The sequence below is a fragment of the Cetorhinus maximus genome, chromosome 18 (assembly GCF_964194155.1).
Source record: "Cetorhinus maximus chromosome 18, sCetMax3.hap1.1, whole genome shotgun sequence".
Classification (NCBI taxonomy): domain Eukaryota; kingdom Metazoa; phylum Chordata; class Chondrichthyes; order Lamniformes; family Cetorhinidae; genus Cetorhinus; species Cetorhinus maximus.
The window spans coordinates 45,429,909-45,443,359 of NC_135896.1; the positions used below are offsets into that span (position 1 = coordinate 45,429,909).

Here is a 13,451-nt window from a genome sequence, read left to right on the forward strand (position 1 = left end):
TGGTAACAGCCACCACAGCCTGGTTTTCTTCATCTCTGGCTCCTTCCATGGATCTGAAGGTGATATTTGTAGAATCCCACAATCTGCTGCCTACAAGTGCATCTCATGGATGGCTGATGTCGTGTTTGCTTGTGCCGAGGTCCACTTTTCTACTGATGAGGCCAGTCAGAATGAGCAGGCACTCGTCTTTGCTGCTCTGGTTGGATTCTCATGCATCCGTGGAATCATTGGCTCCACGCATGTCATAATCAAGATACCCCAGATAATCCTGAAGCCTTCAACCGTAAGAGATTCCAGTCCATCAAATGTTCAATTCACCTACAATCAACAAAAAAGTTATTATCCATATCTCCAAGATTTCCAGGGAGCTGTCATGGTGCTTTCATCCTGCATCAGTCTAGCCTTCCTTCGATCTTCACACCTCGAAGCAGAGTTAGGAGATTGCTCCTTGAAGACAAGGACTATCCTCTGAAGACAAAGCTGATGACACCTTCGAGAAGCCCAGATAATGACATTCAGTAACAATACAATAGAATCTACCTTACCACCAGAGCTGAGAGAGGGAGAAAGAAATTGGGATGGTGAAGGTGCACTTTAGGTGTCCCGACAAACCTTGGGACACACTCAGTATGTGCCAGTCAGGGGTGCCAGACTGATAGTGGTTTGTTGTGTCTTGCACATCATTGTACAGCAATGAGGACTAGAGCTCCAGCTGGAGGAAGGTGTTGAGCATTCAGCCTCAATGTAGGAGCTGGAGGAGGAGAAGGAAGAGGAAGAGCATGATGTGGCAAGGAAACCAATAGCAGCACACACAACTGCCAGGTTATGGGGCAGTGCAGCCATCGAGCACACCAATTCTGAACCCATTAGGTCCCCCAGCTTCCAGCACAAAGCAGTCCCAAATAATCCATCCCTTCCACAGACATCTTTGTCTTTGGCTCTTGTATTACTATTCTTCAACAGCAGAAGGCCATTTGGCAGGCGGAAGGCAAAAAATGGGCAAGCCTGCACAATGGAGCAATTAAATAAATTTCATGGTGCAGAAACATGAAACAAATGTAGCAATGTGGTAAAACGCACTTATACCAATTATAAACCCTCTCTCTTTCCATTACCCCCATGTGGGGCTACCTTGTGGCTTCAGCATAGCAAGATGGTGGCTGCTCATTCCCCTGCTCTGACTGCTCAGGTGTTCTTTGCTGACGTCCTGAGTTTTGGAGCCCATGAGCAGCCCACTAAAGATTACCCCACCTGCAACTGTGCAGGGGCAGACTCGGGCATCAGGACAGGAGGCAGCATGTGGGGCTCTGTCTGGGGGTGGTATGGAGAGGGGTGCAAGGGGCAGAAAGTCAGGCGCTGAAGCACTTTGAGCAGAGTGCCTGTTTCTGTGTTCCCCTTGTCCATCTTCCCTTTCGTAGCTCACCATCATGTAATGAGCTGAAGAGCACTTTCCTGCACTTCAATGAGGCGCTTCAAGACCAGGTTTTCATCAATCCCGCATAAGGCCGTTTTCTGAGCATATAGGCCATTGGTCAGGGCCAGCATGCACTCAGTCGACTGTCACATTTGAGACTCTATGCAGTTGACCAATCATTTCCACATGTATAAATATCAGCACAAAGACCTGAGACAATATGGCACTCATTGTGAGACAGACTCATCCAATCTCTCACCAATTGTCCGCAGTGTGGCTCGAAAGGCTGAAAGAACTTCACAACTATTTTGATGCTGCTCCAGAATTGTCCTCTTCATCAATGACACGCTACCCACCCTATATCCAGCTGAGCAGAGCTTGGTGGATTCTGCACCCTCACATAGGGACTCTCTGTTTATACCCCCATCTCCAGCATCGTCTCTCATTTGTGACGTGTGAGACATCAGGTGCCAGCCCAACTACTTGTCCCACCAGGGTGCATATCGGAGCTAGTGGAGGGTGTACACGAATCATGTGGCTGTGCTTTCTCAGAGATGAGTGACCTCTGACAACTTTTCATCCTGCTCCTACACAAGCTCCAGAGGGACACCTGATGGGCATGTGGGAAATTAAAGACATATATTAATTAGAACTGTGAAGGTTAGGAGGTGTTATGTGAACATTTTGCACATTGTCACTGGCTGACGACATCAAGTCAACATGACTGAGTGTTATATACCATTTGACTGAGTGATATTTAATTCTATCACCGGTAGCTGGGAGACCCACATCTCTCCATCGCTAAGGCTTGATGAGATTCGGTTTATCTCCAGTGTCTCCTCCTCTGGAGCTGTTGCAGTGGGGATGGCCGGACAGTCTCCAGTTCCCTGACTATCTCTAGTGTTTACCTGGTGTTTCGTGCTCTCTTCCTGCAAGGAGGGAAAGAATACAATGGTCTAAAACACGTATCGGGGGCAGAATCGCTGGCAGGTTTGCAGGCGGAGTGGGTCTGTAAAATTCCTTGAATGGCCTTTACACCGGCTCCCGCCCACCCTGACCTTTCACAATTTTTTGGTGGGACGGGCAAGGGCGAGGCTGGACTGCTCGCCCTTGCCCCAATTGAGGCCCTTAAGTGGTCAATTAATTCCCATTTAAGGACCGTTTCCCACGCGGCCTCAATTTTCAGGATGGTGGGAGGAGTTCAGGGGCAGAAGGGAAGCTTGAAAAGTGTCCCTCCCTCAGGCCCCGGGTGGGGAGGGGTGGAGCGCTTTCATCAACATCCTCATAATAATAACAGGTGCCCCCTCCCACAAGGTCTGGCCCATGTGGGTGCTCCCTTCCCCCCTCCACTGGCCTCTCCACCAATACCCCAACCACCCTCTGCCCAACCCCCTCGGCTTCACCTCCCCTCCCTGCCTTCAGGCCCCCACAGTTACCTGGTTCTGCAGTCCCGAGAATTTAAGCCGGGATTTTCCAGCCCCGTCGCGGGTGGGACCCGCCGTGGGCGAGGCGGCGCCCCAGCCAGAAGCCCATTGACTTGCGGTGAGACCGGAAGATCCCAGCGGCGGGCAGGTGCAGGAAATCCCACCCTGAGGCCCTGGGGACTGCTTGCAGTCCCAGTCCTGTCCACTGCAGCCTCTGGCGCTGCTGAGACTAGAGAGCTGCCAGCCAATCAGATTGGCCAACAAGTCTCTGAGGTGGGACTTCCTCCTGGCTGAGGGGGTGGAAATCCTGTCTCCAGTCAATTAACAGTTGGAGTATTAAACGATTGTGGGGCAGCCAGTATCAGCGAGGACGCGTTTGCTGCCAACTCTTCAGATGGCAGGAAGGGAAACCCCGCCATCCTAAAAATCCTGGTCCAGGACAAACTTAAATGTTCCCTGCTGCTCACGTTTCCTGCTCTTATTAGATCATTTAACCTCTTCAGGGCACTCTCAGGTCACTTCCAACCGGGCCTTCTTGTTTTCTGAAGCAGGCTTCTCCCTCCCGTCCACAGGGAGCAGAATCTCCATTTGGGCCATTACAGCCTGCAGCAGCATCTCCAGAGGGGTATCAATGCAGGGTGGTGCCGCCTTGCTATTCCGTGTCTCCATATCAGAAGGTTCTCGTTTGTCTGGCAGTGCTTCAAGTCTGATCCTTTAGATGGTTGAGCTGAAATAGGCTGATGTGGGTCAGCATCTTGCCACTTGCTCGAACTGATCAGGAAGCAGGATATACCCAGATGGAAATGCAGTGGCTGGGTTAAAATGTCATACACAAATGCCCCCTTGAAGCTCTCAGTTTTCCTCATGCCCTGCCTGCAAGCCGGTTGGGAAGCTCAAATTCAGCTCTTTATGTTACAGAACTATTGAATGACAACAATATGAGAAATGTAGAAAATATCCAATTAAAAAGTAGAAAAGCACACAGTCTGGGACGCTCAAACAAAAGAAACAAAAAAGAAGCAATATAATGAATATAAAAGCAAAATACTTGGATGCTGGAAATGTGAAATAAAAAGAGAAAGTGCTAGAAATACTCAGCTGGTCTGGGAGCGTCTGTGAAGAGGGAAACAGATTTAACAGGTGGAATCTGCTGTTCTGGAGTCCAGTGGTGGGTGGGGAAGACAGCGTGATACCCGCTGGGCGGCAGGATGGCTGAACACACGGGGTCTTCCGCTGTTCAGCTCATTAATCATGCATCTGCGAGGAACATGGCGAAACACGTGGCAGGTCAGGCAGGAAGTCGCCCGCCCAATCACTCACTGCAGGCCAGGAGCTCCGCATCACTCCTCCAGAGTCCTTAAGGCTCCGGCGCATCCTGGAGAAGCTGACAGATGTGACCAACCACATCCCAGGACATACAAGGGTGTCTCCGGCATTGCCTTTCGCTCATCTCTAGATCAGAGCACTGCCTGTGATACATCCATGGTTGGGCCAGTGCTTGCCATTGTAGTGGGCCCTGTTTGCCAGCATCTTGACCCGCTGCCTCTTGCTGCTCAGGCCCTTGCTCCTCCTGGCCCTGTGCCAACCTGCAATGGGCCCTCCTTCTCCTCATCTGGTTTCCCTCCATCTCAAAGCCAGAAGGCCAGTGCTCAGTCCTTCACTCGGCCCCTGTCTAGGAATGGCAGCCCCACCCCATCTTTTACTGGTGAAGGACATCCTGGAGGATCAGGGATGGTGTTCCTCCTGTTCATACATGACCATGCATGGAGACATTGCTCTTTGACCAAGGTGATGAGATCCATGTGCGAGAAGCCTAACTTGGCACTATTCTGATGCCTCCATTACATCAGAGGCATTTGAGACTCAATAGAAAGGACTGAGATGAGGAGAAATTTCTTCACCCAGAGAGTGGTGAGCCTGTGGAATTTGTTACCACAGAAAGTAGTTGAGCCCAAAACAATGCATGTTTTCAAGAAGGAGTTAGATATAGCTCTTGGGGCGAAAGGGACCAAAGGGCATGAGGAGAAAGCGGGAGCAGGCTATTGAGTTGGATGATCAGCCATGATCATAATGAATGGCGGAGCAGGCTCGAAGGGCCGAATGGCCTACTCCTGCTCCTAGTTTCTATGTTTCTATGAGAGACCATTGCCTTGGCAGCATAGAAAGAGTAGCCATGTGAGCCCTTGTCAGCCATAAACATTCACCCTGGAAGTTGGAGGTTTAGAATTGAGAGTTTGCTGCCGCCCACCAGCTGTGCCTCTTGGAGGCATTCCACCTCCCTCCATCCCTGCCTCTGACTGCAGCAGATAGAAAATGGCACAGAATGAGCAGCAGCTGCACATCTTGCTGGGATCTCAATGTTACGCAGCCCATGAGTCATGAACAAACCTGCTGTGTATGAGCTTCACCATAGAGAGGAGAACACAACTGAGCATGGTTGGCATCCAATTGCCTCACAATTATCAAGATGTCCCTTAAGTTGGCCACGTGCTGACCTTGAACTCCACCCACCCTCCTCCCACTTTGAGGGATCTTATTTAATGACTAACTGTGTGGTCAAGGTCAGATTTGAAAAGTGGTGCACGTCACCTTCCAAACTCAGCCCACTACCTTCTACTCTCCCCAATACCCCCCAACTTCCCCCCATCAACATAGACCCACCCAATATCATCATTTCTCTCCCCTCTGTCACCCTTGAACTTCCTCCCATAACCCTGGACCCTATCACGATCCACCTCCACATGTCTACTCTCCCCTCAAAGCCAATTCCCATTACCATCCCCATGCCCACCCTGACCCTGCCCCCTTCTGTTATCCGAGCCACCTGTCTAGTCCACCTCCATGACACCACCACCCCACACCCCCCATGAAACCTTTACCTACCAAACTCCACACCCTGGACCTGCTACCCTACAGCATCCCACTCCCACCTCTGACTGTGACTGTTTCTTCCTATTACCAGTAACCTGAGTTCACCACCACACCCTCCAAGACCCCACCGGTGACACCACTAACCTTGCCCTCCACGACACTCTCTCCCCCCCATCGCCTGCCCTTCCCTGGACACTCTTCCCTCCACCCCCACAGCGTTTCCCTGCTTAGCCTGCCTCCCCTGTCCAACCTTCACTCCACCCTACCCCCAATTAAGGCCCGCCCAGTGTGACGCACACCCGGAAGCGTTGAGCGCTCCCTGTGCAGGCGGGGGAAGGAGGCTGAGTCAGGGCCTTCGCTGTTTCGCGCATGCATGCGAAAGAGTGCAGAAATCTCCCTGAGGCACCGAGCTGCCTCAGGAAGATTAGTTTGATTTCGAAAAATTTAAATAAAGAAAAAAAAAATTTTAAGACATGTCCCCTCATGTGACAGGGACATGTCTATGAATTATATTAAAAATTTTTATTAAAGTTTAAAATCATTCATGAAACCTCATCCCGCCCGTGGATGAAGTTTCATGATAAATGCAAAGGCTGCCTGGGCTCTTGCCTGCCCACCAACCTTAAGGTTGGACGGGCAGCTCTGTTAATCCTTTTAATTGTTATTTAAATAGCCTTAATAGGTCTTTGATATTTCGGCGGGCGCGCCCACCGAGCTGAAGATCTGAATGACGCACGGTGATGTCGGGACGCACGCCCAATGTCACCGCGCGTCATTTTACGCGTCAGCAAGCGGGGCCCACCCCCACACGCCAACCAGAAGATTCAGGCCTATGTTTCAATAAGATCACCTCTCAGTCTTCTAAACTCCAAATGAGTATAGGCCCAACCTGCTTAACCTTTCCTCATAAAACAACCCTTCATCCCAGGAATCAGCCTAGTGAACCTTCTCTGAACTGCCTCCAATGCAAGTATATGCCCCCTCAAGTAAGGGGACCAAAATTCTACACAGTACTCTGGGTGTGATCTCACCAATGCCTTGTACTAAGTTGTAGTAAGACTTTCCTACTTATATACTCCATCCTCCTTGCAATAAAGGCCAACATTCCGTTTGCCTTCTTAATTACTTACTGTACCTGCATACTGTCTTTGTGTGATTCATGTACAAGGGTACCCAGATCTCTCTGTACCACAGCATTTTGCAGTTGCTCACTATTGAAATAATGCTCTGTTTTCCTATTTCCCTGCCAAAGTGGACAACCTCACATTTCCCCACATTATACTCGATATGCCAAACTTTTGCCCACTCGCTTAACCTATCTGTATCCCTTTATAGACTTTGTATCCTCCTCACAACTTGCTTTCCTACCTATCTTGGTTTTGTCAGCAAATTTGGCTACAATACAGCAACTGAGACCCAAGCACTGATCCCTGTGGCACTCCACTAGTTACAGTTTGCCAACCTGAGAATGACCCATTTATCCCGATGCTCTGCTTCTTCTTAGTTAGCCGATCCTCTATTCATGCTAATATATCACCCCCAAAATTATTTGCTCTTATCTTGTGTAGTAACCTTTTATGTGGCACCTTATTAAATGCCTTTTGGAAACCCAAATACACTATATCTACTGGTTCCCCTTCATTCACTTTGTTTGCTACATCATCAAAGAACTGTTTCAATGATGATCAGTTTATCACACATGCATTTCCTCAAGTTCCAAGCTAGAATCACTTTAAAATAAATTAAAGTCTCTTTTAACTCCTCATTTTTCCTACATTACTGGTCGTTTCACATTTAAAATACTGACTGACCTGGCTGTCCACACTGTGGTTGACCAGTTCCAGGTGGTGTCCTAGTCCCAGGAATTTCCTGTCCGTTTTCATACACACACCAGCAGTAGCCTGTGCTGCCGTGACATTGCTGAGGCCTGAAGTTCCCTTCTTCATCGCACTCAGGGATATGGAGTCCAACAAGAGGTTCAGATCCATGCAGGTTCAGCTCTGTTTGCAGTCTCTCTCTGTGCTGTTCACAAGCAGTCTTTGGACGTTCATTGGTTGCTAATCAAATAAAAAGAAACTGGTTTTGAGAGAATAGAAATTAAAAGTACAAATCCCTTAAATAGGTTATGTAACATCTCATATTGTAGACTGACTGCTGTCACCAGCCTGTTCATTTGTTTTAAATACAATACATTTCAAACTAAATAGTACATTTATCACTTCAAATCAATCCAAATTCTATCATCACCAAGGGTACACCTGTACTCACCTGAATTTAATATTTTGAACTGGAGTTAAATAGTTCATTTGTGACAAAAGCCAAAAACTCTATTATCTGAGAAATCTTGCTTATCAATAGTTTGTTGTGAGGATTCTTGGTTTCTTGGCAGCGGTATCTTACAGGACTTGCTAATTGGAAAGAAATTGGTTTGGTAGAATGGGATTGCTAAGGATATTTTTTATGTTGAAATAACGTGATTGGGGAGATAGTTTTAATTGGGGAGTAAGATTTTGCTGGGGAATTTTACCCTGACCAGGTGGGCGGGGTTATGGGTGGGTTTGTCAGCGAACGGCCGGTTAAAAGGGCTGAAATTGCCATTGGGTCAGGAAGTGAGCAGCAGCAGCACACCAGCTTCCACCTTTAACCTCAGTGCGGTCTGCAACACGTGGGAATCCTTCATGGGACAGGCAGGTTGGTAATTTAAATGTGTTAGGTGTTCACTGTCAGCTTCTTTCACCCTGAATTCTGATTTTAACAGTGGGTACGTGGATATCCCGGGACTTTGCGGACTTGCCTGGGAAATGAAATCGAGAGTAAATGGGATTTGAGAGGGCTGATCAAGGAACAGGCAAGACATACTTTAAATACAGATTTCACACCTGTTTCCATACCTAGGTGAAAAGCTTTTACTCATGGACCAGTGCTGAAAGTGTGCTTTCACTGCATTGAACGTGATTGCCAGTACTTTGGAAGTCCTTTCTACTTCTCTGGTGTTTACATCAATTGATCTACACTTCCCGGCTTTCAACATTCAGTTCAGTGTGACAGCTGCTTTACCTTGGACCACAGATCAGGAACAAGATGGGCAGCAGCAGCAACACCAACAGGCACTTCACAGCTACAATGGAAAACAGATGTGCATATCACCCGTTTCCATGATAATCAGCTTTTATGAATTAAACTCAGGTGCCCTAGCACCTGTCCCACTTCAGACGCACTTTAAAAAAAATGCCCCTTTCGACCTACCATTTTTGCTCCACATTTAAAATACTGACTGACCTGACTGTCCACACTGTGGTCGACCAGTTCCAGGTGATGTCCTAGTCCCAGGAACTTCCTGTCCGTTTTCATACACACACCAGCAGTAGCCTGTGCTGCCGTGACATTGCTGAGGCCTGAAGTTCCCTTCTCCATCACACTCAGGGATATGGAGTCCAACAAGAGGTTCAGATCCACGCAGCCTCAGCTCTGTTTGCAGTCTCTCTCGGTGTTGTTCACAAGCAGTCTTTGGACGTTCATTGGTTGCTAATCAAACAAAAATAAACTGGTTTTAAACAACAGCAAAGTAGAAGTACAAATCGCTCGAATTGGATCACATAACATCTCTTCCTGTACACTGTGTTGTCATCAGTCTGATTATGGCAAATATGCATTATCATTAACATGTGGTATTCTTAAAATATCTTAAATTATTTTCACCATATCACCATCAGGTATAGAACTCTACCAACCAGAATTAATGTTAAAAATTATATTCCAAGCACAATCCAAGGTTTTTTTTTTATTTGATATATTTTAGATTTTTGTGATGTTATTGTGCACATTAGTAATGGCAGCAGATTCTCTACATTTTTTAATTCCATGGAATTAGAAATCATTTTGTTTGATAGAATGTGGCTTTACAAGATTCAATCAACTTACGTCACAAAATCCAAACAGCCTGTGATAATGGAAATCTACCTGCTATGTATGAAGGGATAAAGAGGGCGCTTGGTCCTACCATCACCAAAGTTGCCCCCCTGAAGACAGCAGCTGGTGAAGTACTCACTGACAGAAGTAAACATGTGTCCCATTGGGCCGAACACTTCTGTGAGCTGTACTCCTGTGAGTCAAACATTTCTCAGTGCGCGTTTGATGCTCTCTCATAGCTTCCTGTCATGGATGAATTCAATGAAGAAACCTCATCACTTGAGCTTGAGAAGGCCATAGAGCGCTTAGCAAAAGGAAAGGTACCCAGCAAGGATGGAATCCCAGCCAAACTGCTCAAGCACGCAGGGTCCCATCTAATGCCGTATTTTATGAACTTCTACTTTTCTGCTGGAAAGTAGGTTCTGTTCTACAGGACATGCATGATGCAAAAATCACTATACGAAAACAAAGGCAACAGAGGAGACTGCAACAACTACAGGGGCGTCTCGCTCCTTAGCTTTTGCTAGGGTCATACTTAAAAGACTCCATCTACTTGTAGATTAAGTGCACAGAAAGACAGTGCGGTTTCTGTGTCAACAGACCTACTCTGGATGTAATCTTCTCCATCCCAAGCTACAAGAGAAGTATAGGGAATGGGGCATAGCCTTTGACCTTATTTTCATAGAGCTCACTAAGGCATTCAACAATGTCAGGGCTCTACAAGATGTTGGAGAAAACTGGCTGTCTGCCAAAGCTCCTCTGTCTCGTTCTCTCCTTCTATGACAAAAATGTACAGTTTGATGGCTCTATTTCTGACAGTTACAGAGCGAAGAATAGAGCAAAATAGAGCTGCATCCTAGTCCCCGTTCTGTTTGGTATCTTCTTCTCCATGCTACTGACCTTTGCCTTCCCTGCAGGTGGAAGGAGTCTACTTGCACACCAGGACAGACAGCAGCTCTACAATCCATCAAGGATGAAAGCAAAGACAAAAACACACGGCGCCCTAATTAGAAATCTCCTCTACGCTAATGATGCTGTGCTAGTCACCCACACAGAAGCTCAGTTACAAAGACTCATGGGCCTGAGTTTTCAGCGTGGCTTGGCGAGCGCAATCGGCAGGCTCAGTAGTAGATGTGGAATCTGCTCCTGCCCGCAGTCGGCTGTCCAATTAACTGCCAGCCAGCATGAAGTGCCAGTGGGGGCGGGAAGAGGGAGAGTGCCGGCAACAGGAAGGGTGCGGGCGGGGGATTTAAATACCGCTCCCTGCAGGCTGGAAGTCTCAAGGTGCCTCAGGAAGCTGGTTTGCAGTGGGAATTTATTTGGTCACTGTTACAGATTTAAAGTGCTGCTCCAGTGTGCAAGAGGGCAGCGATGCCCGGATCCCATGCCAGGTGTGATAGGAATGTCCAGATCTAGTTTGCCCCCACCCCCCCATGGTTTTCAGATGAATGCCTGAGGGTATTACTGGAGGCACTAAATGACTGTTGTCACATGCTGCTGCGAAAGGGCAGCAAGAGGAGACCTCTTCATATCACGAAGGAGGCCCGGATGGGGGTGGCGGGCCTGGTCAGCAGCCATGGCATAGTACACAGAGCCTGGACCCAATGACCTTCTACACTCTGGCAGGGTGAGTATGGATTCCAGATGGAACCTTGGATGGATGTCTTTGTGGGTTGCAGCACATGTTGGTGCTTAGGGGTGTGAAATGCAGAGCACAATGTGGCACATCACGTGTCTTGATAGACCATAGCTGGCATTGGGTCAAAGCGATGTACAACAATGTGACAGGTAACTGTTCCTACCTCTTTGGAGATGGGGAGGCTACATTGTGGTGGCATGTTAGGGAGGACTAATGGAAGCACATTTTCCCTCACAGGAGAAAAGGAGTCATAGTTCGGTGAAGCGAGGACGAACTGGTGGAGGGATATCAAACCTACTGCTTCTCAGTCATGCAGAAGAGCAACTCTGAAAAAAAAACTGCGAGCGTGGAGCCAGATCCACAGTTTGCAGAGAGGCAGGGGCGTTGGATGAGGGAAGAAGTCCAGTGGAAAGGGATGACTTTGGTGTAGGGCCTGAGCGGTGTGGGGCTGTTGTTCTAAGACTGACATGTAAAATGCAGCTATTCCCATTGCTCGTCCATTCGAAAGTATTTGTTCAGCCAGATGTCCAATCTAATAAGAAAGCACATTGAGTGCACCCTGACTTTGTAATGATGGTTGATGCTGACATTTTTGCTTCCTCCCTCATATGGGTCATCATCATGACCCCAAAAGGACCCTGAGGACCCCCCATTGACCCCCGAGGAGGAACAGCTGCCAGGTGCACCCGTGTCACATCCTTCCTCTGCACAATGTGCTAGCGCAGTTACAGGCCCACTGGTGGGCATAAGTGTCGTGGCTCAGATGGTACTGCACACTGGGAAAGCACATCACATTGCCTGAGGAGTTAGTAGAGACAGAGGGTGCCAGCAGTCGGAGGATTGCTGGAGACCAGGGCAATGCTGAGTCCGAGGCAGATGATGAGCCTCAGGAGTCATCCATCAGGCGGCAGTTGTAGGATGTCCAGTGGGATGCACGGGAAGATCTGGCAGAGATCCCTGAAGGTCTGCATGCCATGGTGTCTGTCTTGGGTGAGTCCATGCAGAGTCTAAGCACTGTGTTGACCCAGAGCTCAGAATGCACAGCCTCCTCCATAAAGAGGGTGGCAACTCTCATGGAGAGGAAGCTCCAGGAACTCAATCAATGGTTTCTGGGGTTGTGTTCCGAGCTGCCAGCCCACACACTGGCAGTGACCTCAGCAGGTCACTGCCAATGTGACAGATGGATGAGGCACCTAGTAACTCTGCTAGCTGCCCGTCCATCCATGGTGAGTAGGAAGGTGCAAACCAACCTCATGTTGGTGTTCGAGCTGCAGCTGGCACCTGCAAGCTCCTTTCAGGGCGCTCTGGATGATGGCAGCAACTCGCCCACCCCTCTGCCCATGACTGTTGCATCTGATGAGACCACGACGACTGAGGACTGCCCAGCCATGGCGCTGGACTCTCCTGCCCAAACAGGGCCTGCACAGGCTCCGCTAACCAGAGGACAGCTGCCAAGGTCATCAAAGCCAACAGGGCATTAGAGTCAGCAGCTGCCTCCAATCCAGCTGGCAGCAATGGGTGGGGGCACCAAGACATTGCATTTGCAAACGGAAGTTTAAGTCACTTTGATCACATAAGGCATTGTCATGGGTGATTTATGTTTCCTTGGCAAGTGTATACTAGATCATTTGTATATTTGTCTTCATTATAAAAATGTCTCATTCTGTGCAATGGGCTTACTGCGTTTCATGCATTTGATAGGGAAGAGGCCTGGGAGGTGCATGTGACACAGAGGAAGAGCTGCAAATTATTTCAGAGATTGGACCTTGACTTAAGGGTGGCAGGATTGCCTTATCAGGAAAGATCAGTAAGGTGGCGTACCCTTTACCATCACCTTGACTCCTTGCTTTGGATGTCTAGCTGAAAATCCTCTGGATCAAGGACTCCCTGCCTCCCATAAAGATCCTCACATCGGGATCCTGCTCCTCATCCTGGGGCTCCTCCGACTCCTCCTCAGACCCAGCACTTGAGTCATTCTCTGTGGCCTGTGGAGCAGGATTGCTGTCTTCATCCTCCAATGGTTTCCCCCTTGTCAGAGCCAGAATATGCAGTGCGCAGCACTAAACAACAAGGGAAAGGCGATCTGGAGGATATTGAAGTGATCCCCATAGTGGTCCAGGCACCAAAACCTCATCTTGAGTAGGCCTATGGTCCTCTCAATTACCATCCTTGTGGAGGCATGACTGCGATTATA

At 48.5% G+C, this 13,451-nt stretch overlaps 1 protein-coding gene across 17 annotated transcripts in view; it reads right to left on the reverse strand.

Moving 5' to 3' along the window:
- nid2a (nidogen 2a (osteonidogen)) overlaps positions 1-13,451 on the reverse strand; it is a 174,824-nt gene that overhangs the window by 92,666 nt on the left and 68,707 nt on the right. For 14 of the 17 annotated variants that reach the window (XM_078562579.1, XM_078562578.1, XM_078562581.1 and 11 more), the window contains 2 exons: positions 8,989-9,234; positions 7,521-7,766 (listed from right to left, as the gene is read on the reverse strand). In XM_078562579.1, the coding sequence (XP_078418705.1) occupies positions 7,521-7,766; positions 8,989-9,234 (492 nt within the window). The remainder of the gene's footprint in view (positions 1-7,520; positions 7,767-8,988; positions 9,235-13,451) is intronic. The other 3 variants (XM_078562589.1, XM_078562584.1, XM_078562593.1) reach the window with 3 other exon arrangements.